The 23,413-nt window shown below is 40.1% G+C and overlaps 1 protein-coding gene across 8 annotated transcripts in view; it reads right to left on the bottom strand.

Annotated features, from left to right (window-relative positions):
• The window catches only part of ARHGAP12 (Rho GTPase activating protein 12), a 66,199-nt gene extending 43,096 nt beyond the window's left edge, over positions 1 to 23,103 (bottom strand). For 7 of the 8 annotated variants that reach the window (XM_088533964.1, XM_010221125.2, XM_010221126.2 and 4 more), the window contains exon 1: positions 20,456 to 21,281. In XM_088533964.1, the coding sequence (XP_088390090.1) occupies positions 20,456 to 21,124 (669 nt within the window). In that variant the 5' untranslated portion in view covers positions 21,125 to 21,281. Of the gene's footprint in view, positions 1 to 20,455; positions 21,282 to 22,893 lie in introns of those variants that run through there. The other variant, XM_088533960.1, reaches the window with a different exon arrangement.
• Between the last annotated feature and the right edge of the window lie 310 nt (positions 23,104 to 23,413).

Below are 23,413 nucleotides of genomic sequence, written 5' to 3'. Positions count from 1 at the left end.
CAAAGATGACAGTGTTTACGGTGCTCGTACTTTGCCACTCACGCATTCTGGCTTTTCCCTTTAATGAAAAAGCTTTTGTCCAAGGATATAGATGAAGCTGCATTTCCTATACTAGCAAATTTAAATAACACTTAAATAAGCGCTTTGCTTCACGCATGCTTATACAAAAAGCTTACCCAGATTAGAAAAAAAGCACCCAAATTTAACATATAGAGGAGTCAGCCAGTAAGTCTCCACTCCTTTTTCACTCCCTCTACTTCATCATTCAGATTGATACTCTTTAAGAGACATAACACAGCATCCTCAAACTCAGCCAGCATCCTGAACAATCTGCCATGCACATCTCAAGCACCCAGTAATAGTTTATAACACGTTTTTCCTCCCATCACAGCTTCTTGAAAATGGTATAAAGTTGGTTCTCTAATGCAGATATTTGAGGAAAACTAGCAGAAACAGAGTTTGTTTTGACCTGTACTTTAACTAGTGTCAATTCTTGACCTGAAATTGAAGTACATGTTGGAATGCAAATTTGTGAAGAATAAAACTGTTCAAGTATCACTGTGGTATCTATAACAGCTATCACATTAAGAAAGTCACAGAAAGATACAACTTTTCTCCAGTAGAAAAAAAAAAAAAAAAAACTGTTGTGCAACATCCCTGCAACAGCTACTGCTCCTCTGAAGCAGCAGGATTCATAACCACCACCCTTACAGCTGCCTAATACTCCTAAGCACCTGGAAGAGTTCATGCACTGGCAAGAGAAACCATACAAAGCAGAAACGGTGACACTGAGGCATTTGACAGTGATTTAACTTTCTCCTTTGATTGGCATTTTTGCAAAAGAAGCATTTTAAGCCCAAAAAGGACCTGCAGGGCAAGAGGGGAGTTTCCCCCTGCGGTTCTGCTGGTCTCGGGCTGCCTACAGGGAGCCTGCCCAAGCGCAGGCAGCACAGCCCCCAGGGAGCTTCTTGCTTACACTCCACTTTATGTGTCACTTTGTGTGCTCCAGAATCACATGCAGCACTTGGACAACGAGGTTCTTGGTTAATGAACAGCTCCGTAATTAAAAATGCATTTTTTTCAGTAATACAGGTGAAGCAGATATCGCTATCACAGGAGCACAAGTTTCCTCGTTGTTTTACACTGTAAGTGTTTGAGCAGATCAGAGCAAAGCCGGGCGCCTGTGGACAGTGCGGATAAGAAAGCAAACATCACCTCTGATAGGATCCCCACATTACTGAACAGTTGCTGAAGCAAGTAGCACATTCGTGAAGCCTAAAAGCAGTTTGGGACAGGCCTTACAACCACCGGTGTGGTTAAATAGTTAATTTAACTAGGTCCTCTTAAATTTATCCACCTTTCCCTTCCTCCCTCCCCCCTCGCTAATAAAAGGTTTATTAGAACAGCAACCATCGCAGTCTATTTGAAAGAAAAGAGCCACTAAGAAGTTGAGAAAGATAAACAATGCCTCATTTTCCAAATATTTAAGTTTTCTTAAAAGGGAAAGACAACAACAATTTGCAAGACACTTCTAAAACACAGCAGTCATCAATTCTGCAGAGGGGTATTCAATTCCAAAAGCTCTGCAAGAAAATGCAGAACTCCCACAGCATTTACTTACAGCTGTTGTCCTTTCACTCTGCTGCAAAAGCAAATTTCACTTGTATAAAATTCTGCTTCAGAAAGTCTTGTGGCAGCAAGATCTGGAAACACTTGTTACACTAATATTTCTTTGTCAGCTGTTAGCAGAACTCCAAGATGTTCTGCAGAACTTGTCAATCGCCAGGTTTCAAAGTTTCAGAGAACACTGCAGCTACAAGTCATTGCTGATATTCAAATGGCATGAAATATCCTGCTGAACCCATGTACTTACTGCTATACTGAAATTGATAATAAATTAAGAAAGTAAAATCTAGTTATACATGTAACAGGCCTTGGAAATAATGTATAGCATGAAAGGAGGTACTAGAATAATTCCTGTTGGCTTAGCTCACTAGGACTAACAAGAGCACATTCTGCTGTGCAGTGAGCGGGCACCCTCCCCGGCCGGGAACCTGGGGCAGCTGCTCCCCCCACATCCAGAGCTCCCAGGTCAGTATCTGCAGCTATTACCAATGCCCCAGGCGGGTGTCCTGACTAGTGTCTCACTGGGTAAGAAGCCGCTTCAGACAACAGCTAATATAGCTATTTATGTAAGCTTTTGTTTTTTAAAAAACAATAAATACCATGAGAAGCAAGTTTCAACATGGTACAGTTTATATACTGACAGCAATATCGGACAGATGCTTTAAAGATCCCAAATATAAGCTGCAGTGCCATATTTTACACACAGTTATGTTTGCTCTGAATCTCTCTGCAACCTAAAAATCAAATTAAGACACCCAAAGTCTGGAAAAATTATGACAGAATTGTTTCATCAAGTAATTCAGTCACAAAATAAAGCAGATCTGGGTCTGGGCATTTTGAGTCTCAGGATGTGGTTGTTCTTACAGTCTGTAGACAAAGCCATCAATTTTTCCTTACTTCTAATTTTGAACAATTTATTTGACAAATGCCCCTTTTTAAACATAGAATATTTACTATATAATTAAAAAAAAAAAAAAAGCTTTCCTGTTTTAATTTTTCCTTCCTGAAACTGCCTGGTTTTCTGGTTTGCATATCTTACCAGGAAGGGAAGCCAGGAGAAGAGTAATCTGCCGTTTCACCCGCACGAGTTGCCCTAACTCCCCCTGCACGCAGGAGAAGAATTTCCTTGGTGCATAAAGGAGGCAGGAGCCACAATGACACTCCTGCTTAGACCCAAAGTTCAGCGGGCGCTTTTGCTAATTCAGTTCATGGCACCAGATTAGTGGAACCCGCAGTTCAAAGGACCCAGCCAACAATTCACTGTTTAAAAAATACAAAGAAAAAAAAAATTATTCCGGGGTGAAGGGAGAGGCTACTGACACCATTTTAGGATCCAGCTAAGCTGGTGGCTGCGGGCAGGCAGACCAAGGGAACAACCTCCTTCGCTAGGAGCTCCTGCAGCCTCCAGGGCATCAGCACTCAAGCAGGTTTTAAAGGGGCTAAATGTTTGTTGCTGTTTTAGGAGCTTGCAAAGTCATTAAAGAATCAGAGAAGGCCTTTAAATGCCCTCCTGGCTAAGGAGAGAGGAGGCAGGAGCTTTCCCTCGTTCGGAATCTCTTCCTGTTAGTAGGTAGTCTAGCTGCACCACGTTGGAGGGAGGCTTGGAGATGGGCAGTCTGCCAGCAGCTAAAAGGGAACCCTTTTTCGAGGCAATGAGAGGCACAGACTTGCCAATTTCTGCTGGAGACAATAAATAATTGATTTAACCTTAAAAGGGTTTATATAGGTATGGGAGGAGGGAGAAGTGGACAGGGTAAAAAGAAAAAAAAAAACACACTTTGGAATGGTTTAATCAGGAAAATAGAACAGTCTTGCTGAAGGGTTGTTGGAAAACAGGGTAGGCCGCAGCTTTTGGGGGGATTTTGCTTCTGTCTCAGCACAGGAAGAAGGGCCACATCGCACAATCTTCTCCATTTTTCCTATTGTTGGAAGGTTTCCACACTTTCTTAGCCTTTATTCTGAAGGATGGCACATTTTCTGAAGGATAGCACATTTTCATCTCAAGTTAGAAACAGAAGTGGAACAAGCTATTGAAAATGTATAGTAAGAAGCTGCTTTATTGTGTACTTATGCACAACGAAATGCTGAGCCCAGGTTCTTGCTTTTGCATAGGAAAAATGTTTAGGAAACAGGGAAGTCAAGGAACCTGAAACTCAGCAAACCCAGAAATTCAGCTATTGCACAGACCGGGACACAAGATAGTTTTTTGCCGGTGAGGCAGCCTCCAATTTGGGTCACGCAGAAGGTTTCCATGAGCCTGCTGGGCAACTACAAAAACAAAAACGCTTATCACTTCTGTCCCAGTGCATTTCTTGATATAATTAGAATGGAAAAGGACACTTTTGTCACAGTTGTCAAGAGAGGCAGAATAGAAAGTACAGTCAAGGAGAGAACTAATACCTATTCTTAGCTATGCTAAGCTGCAGGCTTCAGTTTTTCAGAAAAGGGGAACAGAGTAGTCGCTCCTGGTAAAGTCAAGAAAACTCTTTATATTATTAATTTGTAGAGGAAAAAAAAAGAAGAAAGAAAAAAGGGGTCAGGTATGATCAGAATATCTATGTAAGGCTGTATTTTTACTTCAAATTTCCCTGGTCTAGCAATACTTAAAATAAGTTCCAATCCAGAAAAATTATAAAACATTCAGACAATAAAGAAAGGAGAGATTTATTTCAAAAGTTGAAGACTATTTTCTTCAATTTGGAGCAAAATTGACATGGACAAAGTGAGAAGCTTCCATACTTCGTTCAAGCCTTTGGTGTCAGGCACTCCAGTATATCTCAGAACCAATAAATACATAAATAAAAGTCAAGCTGTTTGTATTTCACAGAGAAACGTGATCTCATTTACTCAGTCGCCACAACTCTGTCATGTCTCCTGTCCTCTTCAGCAAAATGGTTAATCAAGAAATTTAGTCAGATGGCAGCGAAAGAAACCAGGCAGAGAAATCGCACCCCAGACTTCCCTGTGCTGAATCAGCAACGCAGATTTTTCAAAAGAGATCCATGTTTGTGCTTTAAGACAATTACAGAGGGCTGTGAAATCAGGCCTGTATTAAAAAGTTTTCTAGTAAAAATTTAAATCACCTGAAGCAAAATATTGAAGCCCATCAGACAACTTGGAAACATCTGTACTCAAATTTTTATTCTTTAATTACATACCATAGCTTCATGACCATCATTAATGGAGTTCTTAAATCAATTCCCAGTTATAATTTGCAAAAAAACCCATGAAACCTAAAATGATAGGTGGCAGCCTGCATGCCCTGCATACCCATGTGTTCGATGCAGAACAGTCTTACTGAGACTCTTGGCCATTTCCCACTGCAGCTTTCTCAGCCGCAGCGCTGACAGGAAACTTTATGTCACTGAGAAGTTTTCCCTGAGAAGTTACAAAATGCAAGTTGTTTCATCACTCACATATTTGTTATACTAACTACAGCTCCTGCAAACAGAGTAAACTGGGTTTTGGGAGGTTGGGGGGCAATTTGAAATATTCTATCACTTCAGAACTGGTTAGCTGCACTTTTTCTGGTTCAGATATGAAACAACAGAAGAGCCGAGGCTGGAAGGGGGCTCTGGAGAGCACCCCTAGCGCAGAAGCCCTGCAGTGGCTCCGAGCAGCTGCAGGGCCAGCAAAAGCAGCTGGCCCAGCTCCAGGCCCAGGGCAGCTCTCTGCTCCATCTCTCTCTTTCCTTCAGGCAGGGCTCACCGCGTTTCAGCTGCGCCCGTTGCCTCTGGTTTTGTCACTGGGCATCCCTGGGAAGATCCGGCTGTGTCGTCCACACTCGCTCGCATCGGGAATTTACTACACATGGATAATATCCCCCTGTGCCTTCTCTTCTCCAGGCTGAACGCTCCCAGCTCCCAGCCTCTCCTCATAGGACAGAAGCTCTGGACCTTTAATCACCTCTGTGGCCTTTAGTGCAGCCACTAATCAACAAAATCCACAGGCTGTGAGCTACAGCGATTGAAAAACAAACCATAAAAAGACCACAGCACATACAGTGTGTGGCAAGTTACTTCATGACCTTTAAAGAAGGATTGGTGATGGACTGAAGACAATGTTACATGCTTTAGAAAACGATTTCCAACAAGCCAAGTGCATACCAAAATATTCAAGGAATAATAATGGATTTCTCAGCAGTAGACTAAACCCCCTCCCCAGAAGCTCTGCATAGCAATACATCTTCAAAAGTCAGATATAAATCCAAATATCTTAAAAAAAAAAAAAAAAAAAAAAAAAAAAAAAAAAAAAAAAGCCTTCCTTAATCATTCAGGTAGGAAGTTTCATGCAGAAGATTACTCTATCCCGTCCTCTGGCATGTTTTACAAAAGATGTGTTGACTAATTTTGGACAGGCAGCCATACAGTTTAGAGGTTCAACACTATGACAGACAAGAGATCACTGGCACATGCCCTAGGAAAACCACTTGATTTTACATAAAAGGTTAAGCTTTTTGAGAATTAACAACGCCTCATGAAGTTTTCAATAACCAAATTAAAGATGTACATTTAGTATTCTGGTTCCTCCAATCTACTTAATAAGAAAACATCCTCACTTTAGTATTTCCAACTGTGCCCTACCATTAAAACCTCAAAGAAAAGAAAGTTAACAGTACAGAAGGACAGCTAAGTTTCCCATAACTTTTTTTTTTTTTACACTGAAATAAGTTATAGTTTAGATGACTCTACTGTAACCAGTTACTTCAAGTATGACTGACTTTGTGATATCTTTCAGTTCTGACACTGCAAATAAAAAGGCACAAACCTCAAGCCACTACCTCACATTTGGCATCCTGATTTGAGAAGTCTTATAGACCTGCAACTATCTGTTCATTCAACATAAAATGTTGCTTTTGCCACAGAAATCTCTAAGTGCACAAACAAAAAATACGGGGAAAAACATCTTACTCCAGCTTTCCTTATTGATTTCATCCCCAGGATAAGTGTCAACAGCTACCGCTAATTAAATGCTACCAGAAATACCCGTGCTCCTTTGCAAGTTCTTCTCAAATGGAGCTTCCCTAAGATGGAAGTTCCCTTACAAAGATCCCTAACAAAGAGGCACAGCCTGCCAAAAATGCCAGGAAAATGCACGTATTTTGAATCCATCTCCAAAAGGTGGCTCTCCTGAGTGTGATCAGCCCAGAAAGGGGCTCTCCTCTCCCCACCAGGTGCCCATGAAGGGCAGCATCCCTGTATCCTACATCCCATTCCAGCACTGCCTGCAAACCAGGGGCCTTCCGATGAGGACAGCACTGCTGGGCTTAAAAAAACTCTCTCAAAGCCTGGCTCCAGAAGCGAGATCAGACTCAGAGTTGTAAGAGATAAATGAGCTAATGCAGCTGCAAGGGAACCAGATCCTGCAACAAAAATGGGAAGCTTTATTCGCTGCCACATTTCTGTCCACGCCACAGACAGCTAATACTGTCTAGCCAGCACCAAGCTGGCAAGGGGGGGAAAAGAAAACAAGTGCCCTCCTCCACGACTACAGTGACTGACTAGTTGCACAAATTAAAGAAAACTAGAACAAGGTAACGTAGCTAAACCGGCTTTCTGCCATGTAACGCCAGCTTCCATTGTGTGCACTTGAAAATGAAGCTCTCTAGGTACTGGAGATCAGTTCCAATTCATCAGTAAAATGAAAAAGATGATACCGCCACATAAAATACAGACATACGCTGCCTCTAAAGCAAAAGAGAGGAGCAGTAAAAAACATACTTGGCACCAGCCCCCTCTGGAAGCTGCTGCCGAGGGTCTGAGGGACAAATGCCACACGGACACCCCCATCTATGGCACACACACCAAATCAAAGCATTTCTCAAGTGACGGGGAGAAAAAACCTTACCAAAAAAGGAAAAAACTTTACCCAAAAGGTCTTTGGACTGAAATAAAAATTGTGGGATCTTTTAATAAATAAAAAATGAAATTACTTTAAAAGGAGCTAATTACACAGTTCATTTGGTTGCAAGGAACATATTTTATGTAATAAATTATACATGAAGATTACGTAGAAAGTTTTCATGCAAGAAAAACTTTCCTTAGGAAGGGAAGCCAGGAGGTTACCAGCATTTTGCACAAACAGGAGGACAGATGCATTCCTGCGTATTAGGCGCGGGAGTGTAGAAAACGCTGTCAAACTTCATTAGGTGGAGTGTTATGCTACTTAAAATTACTAAAACATTCCAGACTTTTTTTTTCCCCCCCTTAAAAAAAGACTTCCCTATGTAATACAGCAAACCTCTTAGCAGCAGGTTATAGCTGAGATGGCAGGAATTTGCTAATAGTTCCGTGCTGATTAAGCAAGCGGGTGCCCTCGCTCACAGCAGCGAACTCCACCATCCCCCGCCCCTGAATCACAACCCTGTGCTCAGCATTCAGGGGATCAGCTACGGCCACAAACCATTGGAGAAGGTTCTCATTGAAACAGCAGGAATAATGAAGTGTCGCTACCCGCCAGGCTCTTGGGAGGACAGCTTTGGAGGGGCCGCATGCAGCGGGATCTCTGTGCTGAAGGTGCACGGCAAAGCCCAGGACTGAAAGCTCTTCCTGAAAGCTGACAGGGAGCAGCTGCTCAGCTGCACAAAACACACGGGGTAAAGCTCAACTTGTCTGTAGTCTCCAAGGAAAGCATATATGAGGGTGAAGGGCATGTTATTTTTCTACTATTCTTGACAATAAATGATGTGCCCTTAGACTTTTGTTTCATTTGGTGTCATTTGTTTCAGGAGTTAGCTGAAGGAGCTCATTTTTAAATATTTTCATTTGTTCAAGTATTACCATTTGTGAAAAACAGGATGATTTGCAGGAGTAAACAGAAACTAAAAAACCCAAGATTTTAAAGTATTTAAAAATGCTTTACAAAAGCATTTTGACACATACACAAAACTTTAAAATTGTCATTGATTTCCATGCTTCTTTGCAGAAAGACTTCCAGTGTATGCACTGAGTTTCTCTAGGAAGGCAGACACTGGTACCTGCAGGCATTTGTGGAGGTCAATGCTCTAGGTCCTATGATGGTCAGTGGAAGAACTAACAGAGCTGCAATTTGATCAGCCAGGCACTCAGAAAATGCCGCTGTTGTCATTAAATGAAGCTTATTATTTCCACTGGTGACTGTTAGAGGTCTGCTGTTCAGCCACAGCGATACCAAAAGCATAAAACATACCAGGAGATTTTCTATTTCTTAATAGACCTTACAGTAAAATTATCCCCAAATTCTTGCCTTTACAGGAGGTGCAACTGAGTATGTGTGGCAACTGCCTACATTTTTTTGCAATTACACTTAATTACTAGTATTTCTGCTTATGGAATTTCACTGAACCTGGGGGGTTAGAAGATACGCAGAGTGGCATAAAGCCTGTATACCAACTCCAAAAATGCATAAAACTGCAGCCGGTGAGCAGGACTCGGCGCAGCCCAAGCCACGCGGCCGTCGGTCCTCCCGGGAGACGAGGAACGTGGCAGGGAGGTTCCCGCTGCTGACACACGCGGCCGCTTTGTGCTCTATCACACGGCCAGCCAGGAGCAGAAGTTGTAACGCTGCTTGTGGCCACACTGTCACACCACAGAAATGAAAACCCAGCAGCAGCAAGAAGTTACAAACACCATTTGAACCTATGCCACTTTTGTCACTACTAAGCACACCTTACTGAAATGTTGAAAATATATATTAAAAAAAAAAAAAAGCCTCACCTGGAAAGGATCTGGGAGAAGACACTGTTCAGCATGGCTCTGGCTGCCTGTTAGTCAGCTCTTTACCCCCACATAAACCTTCCCCCCACCAGCACTGAAGCAATATACAGTACAATAAGTATTTTCACACACTATTCATAATTTTTAACACATGTAAGCAAGACTTCAATTAATGTGGGTAACGATTCAACTGTTTAAAATTAGATGTTAAGCTCCCACTTACTTACATGGCTCGTGTTTAAAACAAATTTATAACATCTGTACTTGAAATCAAAACTTTTACCTGACAAATTTCAAGCAACAGTCAATAGCCAAGTCTCTCCATCTTTAAAAACCACTTGCCATGCATTAGTCCTTTTACTGGATCATTTTCTTACCAAATCAGCATTTGTAGCCAATATTATCCAGCATTCTCACTGTACTACACTGAAAATCATCAGTGGGTTGCATAATGGATAGCAGGATGTATAGAAAGTGCAAGAAAAACACTTGGGAAACAACTCGGAGACGTGACTGCTACTTAATATTCAAAGGAGACTGTTTTAGGACACTGCATTTCTTAATCATCCTCAGCAGCTTCCAGGACTTTGGCCTGGCACATTCACCAAGCTCCCTGCAGGAAACCTTAAGGCAACAGTAAAAGAGGGCAAAAGCCTGAACCCAGCTATGCAATTAGAATTAAGTCATTGTTTTTTTTTGGGGGGGGGTTGTTTGTTTTTTCCAGCATTTTAGATTTGTGCTTAAGTTTCTGAACAGGAAAAATAATCACCTTGGACACCAACATCCATGCTATAAAGGAAACTGCTAATCACTCTTACCTCCCTTTAATGAGATTTAAAAGGAAAATGCCAGGCACTTGTGTAAACAAGGTTTACAGCTTCACTGGAAAAGCATTTCAAAATTAAACTCATATTATAAACTGGCTTTTAACAGGTTATCAAGCTGACTACTTATATTGTCACCTGCAGTATACACATATACTCAGCTTTTTAACTTGCGTGATAAAATTTCCAAATAAATCACAAGATTTTCACATATATTAGTGTCTATCATTTATGCTTTCAAATATACGGAAACACAGAATTGAAGGACAAAACATCTCAAGTCATTGTAAATTCAGAAGACGTTGATTGCACAAGGGATTTGCTCCCAAGCACAATCCAGGTTTTGAAGTTGTGTTAGAGCTGCTCAACATCCCCCACACACTCTCATGTATTTTAGCGACTCAAGTGAAAACATCTGCTATTACATGAGGTTCAACTTAATTTTCTAGCAATGAAGAATCGGCTACAAAGTCAAGACTCATACCAGACACGACATGCACACATCCATTTTAGTCAAGATTTCAGTTTCAAATTCTGAAAGATTTTCAAAGACATAATGGGATGAATAAAATAAGCACTAGGAGCTGACACATGTAGATAAGAGATTCTTAATCTTACTTTGCTCAAATTTTGATAATTACCTCTACCTGCTGTTGAAGGCCACAAACAAACACAAAAGCCTATAAGTAAGTTATCTTGCTTCTACTTTTTTATATTTTCAACCTTTAAATTTGCTAGAATAGGCTATGCTGACTCAAAGTTTCACATTCTGATTCCACTTAGCGAAGCGTACAGAACAGTAAGACAAATTGTTAGAAATACATCCAGCCCATAGCACATAACCTGGAGAAGTTGGTAGAGATTTTTAAGACTATTTTTAGACTTTTGTTAAACACAGAAATGAAGAAGCACACACTTGTACTAATAAAGATTACTATCTCAAAACCTCAGAGATACTGTCATTTTACTCAGCAAAAAGATGTACTGGCTGATGCAGAAGTGAGTAATAATTCTTACAACAATCTAAACCAGGTTGCATCTTTTTTTTTCCTCCCTACAACCACCAGAAATTGCTCTCTGGCTGCACTTCTTAGTCCGTTTCCTACTTGCAGGCACTTTGCTGGCTCTCTACTTTAGGGCAGAAAACATGACACTCAGCCACATGTTTCTGTACTGTTTCTTCCCCTTTATTTTCCTTACTCTAGCAAGAATTTCTTTCACTTTTAAGAACATAGTTATTTTCGTAATTTAATATTCAGAGTAAATAAAGTACACTCTTGTCACTTTGCTTTTTATTTCAGAAAAAAAAAAAAAAAAAGATTTCCAAATAAGCTGGGTCTTCAACTGTCACCTTTTTTCAAGAAAATTAGATATTAAGCCAGTGTTTTTCCCCTATGAAAGAGATACAGAAAACTGGGTTTGGGGATTTTTATTATTTACTGTACAATGTGTTAGAGGTCACCCTTCAGCCCAGATCTAACTGTACAAAGGACCATGTTGAAGCCTTGTCTGCAGCTTACACCATAGCACGTGGTAAAGCAAAGCAGCATTTTTTGGACAGACAGTAAGGAGGCATTGTGAGAAAATGAAGTAAGAGCAGGAAAACAACATGAAATTCTTCAGACCAGCTGTAGATACCGTTTTTAAACGGAGCATTTCAAGCCACAATGATCAGTTTTTCCTCTTCATCCTAGCTGACTGCCTAGGAAGCCATCACCTACCATCGGTGTGAGCAATAAATAAAAGGTAAAAGGTAGACAAAACTTCCAAGCAAAAGGCAGATCTACCATCTGGTAATGCAGTTGCTACAGATGAGCTAGAACAAGACTTTCATCGCAGAATTTGGGGCTTTTTCATTATCTGCTTTAGTTTTATTTAACTGAGTCTTTCTGAGCACAGCTATGAACACTAGTCAAGACAGCAGAGTTCACAGGACTGTGACATGACTTGGCTCTATGACTTCCACACACTGAATGAACAAGTAGAAACCACCTTGTCCAAGTACACAATATTAAAAAGGAAAAATCCTTATCAGTATTGATTGCATTTGTTACAGGAAGCAATCTTATTACAAGAAGCCAAAGGAAAAGTCACAAAACAGCATAAAATGCAACCAGCTACAGGAAGGGTTAATGCAAGGACTAATTCTCACTGGCTGCTGAAGACTGGAGACTTTTTCCTACTAAAAAGGAAAAAAAAATAAAGAACAACAATAAAAAAAAATCTTTCCTCAGAAATCAACTACCAGGAAAGAAACTGCCAGTGAAACTCCTTGTTTCCTCCTGAAGTTATCTGTGTTTGTTTTAATAAAAGTATGTGCTGAAGACACAGCTGCAACAACTTGTTGCAAAGCACTCCGCCTCCAGCCCTCATAGGTGCTATATTTATGAACATATTCTCAACATTTCTATAAAATGAAGCACAGAAGAGATGCTGTGCAGCTTTTAATGCATGCTATTAACTAAATTGAAAAGTAAACAACAAAATTACAGGAAAATTTCTCTCTTGGAACATAACCACCCACACCTTGCTATAAGAACAGAGCAGGGAGTTGGAACAGAGGCCAGTCTCTTAAGGCACGGAAGAAAACCAGGAATGTAGCCCCGTGAACTGGCAAAGACAAGCTGACAGAAAGTAAGAAAGCTGAGGGTGGCAGCTCAAAACGTGAAGGCAGCAGTGGATGACCAGTTGGGAATCCATTAAACATCTGAATCCCCCCGGGAAGGGGGATAAGGATGGATAAGATCTCAGCCAGGACACATGTCCAACATCCCCTAACCCTGTTTTCCCACCACATCAAGAGTGAGGGTTACATTGCAGGAAGCTACTGGGCAGGAGGGCACCGGGTGCAAACAAGGAGCAAATTGGTACCAGCAAACAGAGAGAGGCCCCAATCTGAAACCACAGGGAACTGCTGCGGCAGAAAAACTGCCAGCCTTGACAGTTGAACTGGTTATTTATGGTCTGCTCAAAAAAAATGATGAGCACACATGAAGATATACTCCCCTGCACCTAAAAGCACCATGCAATTATGCATGAAACAGATACCAACCAGCTCCTTAAGCTGGAGGCAGATAACCAGGAATTGATATGGATAGCACTAAATGTGCTGACTGATCCTCAGGAGAGCCCAAGAGCCTCACTTTCCCAGAGATCAAAGCCTCTTCTAAAACAATAGGAATAACCTATCAAAAAACTCTTCCTGAACGCTTCAGGAACAGGCGATGACTAAAAGCAGCATGGTGTAAAGTTTCTGTTGCAGCACAACGCATTTTTAAATAACAACCTGGTAACTCATCAAGCTGTCTAGAAGAGAAATGTGTTCCCAGTGCTATCACAAACACTGAAAAGTTAGCTGAGAGTAAGGATTTTTTTTTTTTTTTGGCTAACAGATTTATTTATTTATTTTTAAATCAGACGATGTTTTGTCAGTGTCTCTCTACACTAGCACATTGTTTCACCACATAAGCGATACTAAAAACACATGGGTGCCTTTCCCCATGGGAAAATCTTCCACTTGGGAGATTTGCAGAAGTTTGCACTAAACTATTTCTTCCAATCCATTTTGTTATAAAGGAGCACAGCCTTTGCTATTAGTGCACCAGTATTTACACACTTGGTCACAATCTGCTTAAGCTAGCACCAGTCCTTCCCTGTGCCGCACTGGCAATAAATATTTGTCGAGCCGTGTGGTGCCGAGAACAGCAATGTGCCCCAACTACAAGATACAGCAGGAAAGCAAAAGAAAGATGACAGTTCCTTAGTACTGACCACCACCAAAAACATATGTAAAACTTCACTTTTCAGCAGTGAGCTTAACACAGGAAAACTATTTAATTTAACTGGATGATCTGAGGACCACACAAAAGCTCCAGGAAAACTATTTAAATGGGAACAACCAAAACTGCGTTAATTAAATTTAAAAAGTCATGTGTAATACTAAAGATGGGTGGTGGTAAATTCCAATGGCGAAGTTTGATTTCGAGAAGATGAAGTCATATAACAGTATCAAAAACTCAATCTAGAGCAATAAACCGAGTCCACTCAGACAGGTGTCCATGTGCCAGCCTTTCCTTACAAAACCCTAACGCTTACGCAATGCTCACGACGCGCTGCCTACATAATCAGGAGCTCTCTGTATGCAGCACTACCTGGGCATCTGCTGGAGCGAAAAGTTTTTGCATGGTTCTTATCCAAACCTTTGGCACCTGCCAAGTATTCAAGAATTTCTGCTTCTCCCACACTCCGTATCTTTCTGACGGCAGGAACGCACCTTTGCAGGGCACCAGGCTAAGGGCTAGGAAGAACCAAACGCCCTCAACTGCAGCTGCCTAGGAAGGCCTGGGGGGCCGTGCTGCCCTCCCAGCTGTATTCTCAGTCCCGCTGCATTCACAGCTCTAACACCAGCTGAGGCTCAGGGAAGAGCTCTCTTCTTGTTAGCCCCAGATAGGTTCTTCCACAGAAGCCAGCCCTATAACACAGGTAAGATTTTAACATTCACAACTTCCTGTGGTTATAATTTCCAGAGCTTAGCCAAGAGTTGCATAAATATTGTATTAATGTACTACTGGATTCTTCGGAACTAGCTTAGAAGACAGTAATTGCACATAAAGACAGACTAAATTAGTAAGTACTAAATTAGTAAGTACAATCTATCGCGAGATTTCCCACTTACCATCACAGAAGCCTTCTGAAACTCTTAACCACCATCAATTCTTACTACACTGGAAAAAGAACCTTTGTCAATGTATTCAGCACTAAAATAAAACCTATGCAAGAACAAGACGCCTTTCTCTGATCATGTTGGTTTTTTAAACGTATCCAACAAGACACGTCAGAAAAATAGCAGCTGTTTGGGCACTAGATACGCATAGATTTGGTTTTCCTTTTTTAAGCACAAACGTCGCTACTATTCCAGAGAGAACAGCCTGTCAAAGACGTGTTGTGCGTTTCGCTCTGCCCAGTCATACGTTCCCCACCGTTTAAACAAGTGATACTTTCTCTAACGTTCTACAAATTAACAGCAACCTTGTTTAATATGCAAGCACTACAATACTAAACAACTGCCTGGATAGTAACTCGGGATAATGGTATAGAATATAATTGTTTACATTCAGCTATGCGATGTGCAAGAACGAGATATGATCCCATACTGTAGGACAGTGTTTGGTTTACTGCAGAGCAGGTTTGAGTTTGTTCTATGTCTGCAAGTTCTCAACAAAACTGATAGAAGAGCTGCCCACGGAGAAACCTACAACATTTCCAAGCGCTTTAATTTAGGCAGCAACCTGCCAAAACATCAGCTCGTTTTTCTCATGCTCCTTTTCTATTTAAGTGTTTACTTTCCATAAACATGCTGCTATTATCAATGCTAAGAGGGGTATTTTGTGCTACCTAAACAAAGGCAGGTGGGACAGCAGAGTTTTTCTGGGTTGAAATCCAGAAGCATTAAAGATTTAAAGATTTAAATCATTATTCTATGAGTAGCGCAACTGGAGCTTCACTTGAGCTATTTAAAAGTTCTACCAGAGTCAGAAGCAGAGGTAGAAAGTACTTATGAATGGAAGCTGATACCCAGGAGGTCCCACTTCTTCCTTTTCTGTATGAAATTAAACACGTGTAGAAAAAGTCAGAAGACTGTTGGCACTTGCAGGATTTTAACAGTGCTCTCGACCTCTGGTCCAATTTTGGACTCACAGCCTGCTTGGTATACGCAGTCCTGTTTTATGCCTTAAGCAGCTGAACACTCTGACACCAGTTTTCATGTCAGCTTTAATACAAGCTGCCAACTGAAACCACATTTCCTCCCCATATTATGACTTTTCCACAATCGCCTGTTGTCAATAATATTTGTTTTCTTAAAAAAAGAAAAAGGAGGACAATCTAATTTGCGGAAGGGAAATTCAGAGGAGCGTATGGGCTACAGGCAGCATTAGTGAGACATAGAGCTTTCTCATTTGAGGTCACCCAGTGCCAGAATTACTCACCCCAACAGAGGGACAGCTATCTGCTCGCTGCCTTGCACAGTTGTTCCATATTAAAAAGATCTGATCAAAAACAGCCCTCCTGCAAACTCAAGTTATCCAGACCTGCTAGCACAGAGAAAGGCGTGCAGGGAGGAATGGGAGGAAAGAAACTTTCGGAAAATGCTTTTTTTTTCCGTGAGCGAAGGCTTTCACAGTTTCCAATATAATTCATAAAACATTTAAGGTTGGTTTGGGTTCTCCCAACAGTTACTTGAGAGGAGTGAGAGGAAGAGGAACCCTAGTGTTAGCACTTTGCAAAATTCCTTCAATTATAGAGCTTTTAATTCTTTGTCATTAAAAGCCTACGAAGTGTTCTTCACCTCATCATAACATGCATATTTCAGCATTTTACACAGTTATTCTAATGCTGATTTTAAGAGCATTAGATATTAAAAGTGACACTTCAAACCTCATTTAAAATATTATACATACTACCACTGCAAGACCTGCTGAAAAGTCTGCAAACATTTTTGGTTTCATTAAGCATAACTATTTCATATGGCAAGCAAAGTTTTTTTAAAAAAAAAAAAAAAAAAAAAAAAGTACAGTTCTTATCCTGGATGCTAATTAAATCTGTAGCCTACAAAACCAGTAGTCATTAATTTAGAAAGTTCATATTTGACCAACCAGAATGACTGGTCAAATCATTAGTGTTAGACTATCAACCAAAATGCAAGACTCACAGAAACACAACACCTCAACTGAGCAAAAATAAAGTTACAGCAATGCCCAGAGAAACTGCAGAGGTAAAAGGGAAGGAGCTCCATTTGCAGGCTCCTTACTACTCAGAATTAATCAAAGCAAAACAGTCATCCTCGTGATAATCCCCTTCAGTGCTTCACAGTTTATGCAATAGTCAATTACTAAAGAGGATGAAAGAACAATCTTTGCAAATAGGTCACTGTCTATATTTATAATGATTAAAAGCACCCTGCTGCTAGAAGTATCTTTTTAATAAGCATAAAATAGTAACATTAAGTGAGTGCAAATATTTTCAAGTTTTATATACTCCATGTCTTTCACCACAAAAGAGAACACTCATCCCCACCAGAAAGAATATTTTAGGTCAGTTATGAAATAGGTATCTAATACCTGTCTGTTAACTATTTTATCTATCCTGTAGCACCATTCTTACATTCTCCTGTGAAAGGAGGAGACCACACCTTTCTCTCCCCTCTTGGCACAACTGCCAAACTTATCCAGCTCCCTCTGCACATCCTCTCTCAAAAAATTAATAGATTTTTATCCGCAAGCACTGTCCACAGTCCCTTTTCAAGACGGTTTTTATTTTCTCCTAGCTTTACTTCAACTCCTTTTCCCCGAGAAATTATGAATGCTTCATTACAGAATCATTTCTCCAGAACAAATTACTCCGGATTTCCTATTGCCATAACCTCGCAGGTGCTTCTCAAGTACTGTCCAACCTCAGCTAAAGAGCTCTTCTCTCAGTCTCGTTCCATCCTAATGTTAACCTCTGAAGACCATTTTCTGCCCTTCTGACATCTAGCACCACATAATTATCTCCACCCCTCCTAAAATTCAAGTCCACAAGCGATCATTCAATTCTGAGGACACTTTATGCACTAGAGTTGCACACAGCTCTTGGCGTTTCTCTGTATAGAAGGACACAAGCGCTCATACCCACTCCTGTTCTCTCCACCAGGTCATTTGCTCATATCTTCCATCAGCAAATTCTTTTGCTCTCCCACGGTCACCTCTCTACTCTTCATTTTATGCAAGATTTCAGCTGCTAGAAAAATCCCTTTCTTTGTGCAGTACATTGGAGAAAACGGGTCCTTCAGCATTTCCACAGCCAACAAATCTCTGAGCTGGAGATCGTCCAGCTCCAGAAGCTACACTTTAATCCTGGAAAAGATTTGTAAAATAATCTTCAGAGAATAACAACCATTTCTTAGGATGAACTTCTCATAATGCAAGCACTCCTTTGCATCTCATACATTTGTATTCAGGGTACAAACACCACTAAAGGCTGGACTGAACATCAATATTATCCTCTCAGACTTATCCACCCCTGTTTCACAGCTGTATGGAAGCAGAACCATGGAGCTCATTCAATCTAAGGTTTCCTTCTCCAAAGGACACAAATGCAAGAAACAGGTTCCTTAACTATCCATCTGCCTCTGTATCTGCTCTGTGCTGGCATCAACACTGCCTATGAACTATGAGTTATGCGTGGATAAGATTTTCTGCCTACACAAAGTTATTAAGGTCATCTAAGCTTCCACTCCTACAAATCTAAGACAAAGTGCTATTGAAATTTCACTGTAATTTGCCTTCTTTTTTTGACACAGACTGCATGAAACTAAATTCCACAACAGGCGGAAGGATAAAAGTCCACAGTCAACTTGTCCCGCGGAGGGAAAGTTGTGTTTGTGTGCGAACGCCTGGAACTTGATGTTCTAACTACAGACTAAGAGCAATAAAAACAGCTTTCTAAGCCATTAATTTCTGCACAGCTGATTTCTGCTAAACAATGCTCATTATTGAAAGAATTATAAAAAACATGGGGCTGTTCCAGTGGAGGAGGCTGGTACTCATAATATCTAGACTGAGCTAACAGTGACATCAGTGCTGTTACTGCTTTAATCTCTTATGGCTCCTAAATGTCAAATATTGTAATTGTGTTTGAGACGGCTGCGATTACACATGACAAAGTCAAGTTACGTCAGAGTTTTAAAATAAAACAACTGCAAAACATATTGACCATCCAACACCCTTATGGTTCAAGACTGTAAAAACAGCAATAGCTTTACCGCAACATTAATAAAATAAGGTCATGTTTTCTGCACAGCTGAAATGTAAAATTTTTAGGAACCACATTTCTAAGCTCTGAAAAAATTCCCATCTCCAGATCTTGTACAATATAGCTCGTATCATATATAATAAAACAACACAATACAGCAAAGTCTGCATGTATATGCTCCTATCCGCCCAGTTCAAACGCAAACTTTTGCTTGCATTTTGGTGTTAAGTCAGTGAATTGGTATTAAAAATAAACAAAAAAATTGAACACTAAATGTGATGCCAATATTAACAAGGAGTAAACTGGAAACCGCATACTCATATTGTTTGCCAAGACATATTCATTCCATGTTAATTCCATCTACTTTAAACGCAGGTGACAGGCACCTCAAGTTACATTCAATACAGCAGAAGAAACAGACTTGACATGCAATAAAAAAGTAAGTGTGATAAAGTTTTTAGATTAGAATACTAAGGAATGTTCAAAAAAATCATATAAAAAGATTTGTTAATTTAGCAAATAGTTACTATGACAGCAGTCGGGCTATTGGACATGCTTCTAAAGCAAACATCTAATAAGTTTTAAGTGACAAGATAACATAAGGGGCCCAAAAATTACAGCTGCACACACATACATACATATATGTATGTACACACACATCAATCACTCAACAACAACTCTAGCTCTACAATAGAATTAACTTCCCACACTTCCCCTCCCATAACTGACCTGATGATCCGCTTATGTACTGGGGAGGAGGGAGAGAAACGATTTTAAAAGTAATTTAAAATAATCAATCATTTTTCTAAGTAAAAAAAGACATCACTGCTCAGTTTTAGCCTAAAGGGGGAAGGTATTGTTCTTGAGATTCTTCCATACTAACTAATGAAAACTCTCATGTTTGGATTTTTATCCAGAGTAAAGTTGTGGAAAGCAAAATTAGCAAGACTGACTCATTACAATAAGTGTCTACAAAGAAAATAAAGATGGAAATTAAATCACATAAAAAACTAAGTGTGTCATTTTTCAAACTACTTAATTCACCAATACATTAACTTACAACTCACAGGACTATCGTGATATACTTAGAAAAAGCTGACTACTGTAACTAGCACCATATTCCTCTAATTTCGAAGTTCAACAAGCCTAGAATCAAGATGTTTACAGCAGCAGACTCCCTGACTCTAGGAGAGAATCACTGGACTACAAAAATTCAATATCACCTCAAAATAATCTTAATAAAGAAAAATGTTAACAGAAATATAGCATTAAGGCACACGATAATGTGTATCAAGTTAATTAAAACATTTTTGCAAGTAATAGATGCATATCAAAGCTTTAAATTTGAATAATCACAAGGCAAAACTTTTTACTTGAACATGCTTCTTAAAAATATTTACTAAGAAGAAAACTCAAAAGAGCAGCAAAACAATTACAGTAACACTTGAAAGAAAAAAAAAAAAAAAAAAAAAAAAAAAAAAGAGAACACCACGCACCTGGAGAGAGAATTTTTGAGCTTACCTGCACTTGCTCTGTGGAGCTACTACTGAGTTCATCCCCTGATTCGGAATCCTGATGGATTTTTTCTGAGCCTTCTCCTGCTGAATCACAAGATTGTTCATGCAAGAAGCTGGTCTTCTCTATTTCCAAGAACTCTGGACATGGGAAATGCCCCACAGAGAGGGCTCTATACTGATTGGAAATCTTGGGAGACTGCAAATCATTGTTAAGTTTCCCATTGTTTTGGGTAAGGTCCAGACTCAAACCAAAAGTTTGACTGGGGCTATTGTTTGGTCCCAGATTTTGATTGGCATCTCGAACTAAGCAAGACACTTGAACTGGAGAAGATTTCCCAAAACTGGAAAGCTCTGGTAACTTATTCACATTTTCTGTTGATCTCTGTAATCCATGTGTCAGCTTCAACGCGCTGTTTGGCAGCATACCTGCTGGCTTAATAGGGGGCATCAGTGCTTTTCGTGGAATTTCCTTCACGTACTGCGCTGGCACATAAAAAGGTTTGGAATTCTCATCCCTTTTGACCTGCCACCAATCATCATTAGTCTTTTTTACCAAGATGTATTTCTCCCCTTGTTTAATCACAATTTTCTTGTCCTTGGCCTCATATTCATAGTCATACTCCACTTCAATATACAGTTGTCCTGGAAGTATCTTCACGCCCTTGTCAGCCATTTCTGCTTGAAAGATTTCACCTTTTTAGGCAAAAGGGAAGCCGCATTCTGTTTGCAACGTATTTTGTCCCAGCTTTCAATCAGAGCTGAAAGAGAGAGATATATACGTGAAATGAAGTAAATGTCTGAGAACACTTTAGAGGAAAATAATTTCAAAAGTATTACATATTCAATATATTATGACCTCAGACCAATAAACCAATGAAGAATTGAAAGATTTTCAGAGCCCTTTCGCAGTCACGAACCAGGAAGCTAGCAGTGAAACTTGGTAACAAATTTAACCCTCATATACACACAAACTTCTTGCTATCTCCCAGTTACCCATTAAGTCTACTGCTTTTGTTACTGAGTAAAGTTGACTGTTTTGGGACTTGGGAGTGGGCGAGGGCCAGCTCTGGGGGAACAGCTGATCTCTTGCTTACACAGAGGCTTAATTCTGACACCATCCTTCAAAAGGGTGTGTAATTGCTTGTTATTTATTTACTTTGCTAGCATACTGGCTATTTAAGTGAATTTTACCTATAACCATATATAAAAAGAGTTAGAGTTTCCAAGATGCTTTGGTTTCAGTGGTCTACCTGATACCATTTACCACTTTTAAAGACGCTTACCACTGAAAACTCAAACTAACCAAAAGCTACAAACGCTTAAAAGCAAACAAGCTTAAAACACCTTAAAATCAAATTAAAACATAACGAAACAGGAATAAGAATCAAAACAAAAAAGAAAAAAGAAAAAAAAAAGGGCAATAACAGATTGAAAGGATAAGAAGTGAAAATTTTGGAAAGGACTTGTAGCATCTCAGAATCCAGATAACTATTTCCTGTCCATGAACTCCAAGTGTTCCCTGTTCGATCGCACAGCATCAAAGGCACAATTCATAAGTTGGTGAGCACCAATCTTAACAACTTGCACAAACACTATGTAGGAAGTTAACAGGAAAAGTCTGGTTTCTGACTCCTGAAAAAATGAAGCGTGTAAGCAGAGTGGAAGATTCTTAGCATTCAGACAAAATTTACAGCTAGAAATGCTGTTGCAGTTAATTTTGGGAAGATAAACACATGTAAAAAGAGTGTGTTTTTTGCCATGAATAAGGCAAATAACACAGAAACCTGCACTTCCGCAAGTTCAGACTTTAAGACAAGATCTGCACAGCTTACCCCACAAAACAGCAATCCCATGGAGCGCTGAGATGCGGTGGGAACTCAGCTCCCACACTAGGGCCTAACTGCAGAAACGGTCACTTGTTGCAGCTAAAGCGATAAAAAGGACTTCTATGGAGAACTCAAGCAGAAACCCCTTTCTGCAACATTTGCTTCATTTTTCTTTCACTGCTTCTGCTATCTGGTCTGATTCTCGAATGCATTTCCTATTAAACTCACTAGGGAAAGAAAAAAAAAAGAAAAACTGAGAAGCTCAAGAACGCAGCCCGTGAAGAATCCCTGGTGCTTGCACAGTCTTCACCCTCCTCCCATCCAGTCCCTCTGGTTTTACATCCAGGCAGTATTTCCTACTTTAAAGCACTAGCTGTTTACAAGTCTCCAGGTGGAACCACCCGATCAGACTGACAGCTCCACTGGAGGCCTCGGCACAAAGAAAAGGTGCTTCTAAATCCAAACAAAGCTGCCAACCATGGAAGCAAAAGAAACACAAAGCAGTAGGAAAAAAACACTAGGATCATCTGTTTTCCTCTCTCTGCCGTAAAGCTAGACATTGAAATATGTAGCTTTATAGTCTACTTACAGTATTAGTAAAAAATAACTAGCCTACCTGCTGTTCTGTGTAGATCTACAGTTGTTTAGCAACTGTAACAGAAGGCAAACACAAATAGTCACCATTCCCGCTCTTATCCTAGAGTGACTTGGAGGCTGCCTCATTCAAATGCTATTTTTTTCTTGTCACTAAACCTGACTCATCCCAACACTTCTTCAAAACTGTTACTAATCCATTTCACAGCCTCAAGGTCGTACGCCAGAAAAACGCAAGTATTTGAGTTACGGTCTAACACGAAGCTCTGCTGTGTCTGAAATGAAAAGGTAAGAGGACTCACGCACAGCTTTCCTGTGATCCATACGGAAAACAGAGAGAAAAAACATCAGCTTATGTTTTCTCCGCAGGGCTACCAGGGATTTAAAAGCTTTTTTTCATTACCCTTTAGCCTACTTCATTTATTTATTCAGGGAGGAAAGCAGGAGGGAAAAAAGAAGAAAAAAAATTATTATACACAATTATATACAGAGACATACATATCTCAAGTTGTTTCAAGATAGCCTTAATACTCAGAGAGTCT

Source organism: Tinamus guttatus, unplaced genomic scaffold (genome assembly GCF_059628265.1).
Source record: "Tinamus guttatus ecotype Peru unplaced genomic scaffold, ASM5962826v1 Tinamus_guttatus_pri_ptg000530l, whole genome shotgun sequence".
NCBI classification, from domain to species: domain Eukaryota; kingdom Metazoa; phylum Chordata; class Aves; order Tinamiformes; family Tinamidae; genus Tinamus; species Tinamus guttatus.
The sequence above is the reverse complement of the archived record's forward strand: the minus strand, read 5'-3'. Positions and strand labels throughout refer to the sequence as shown.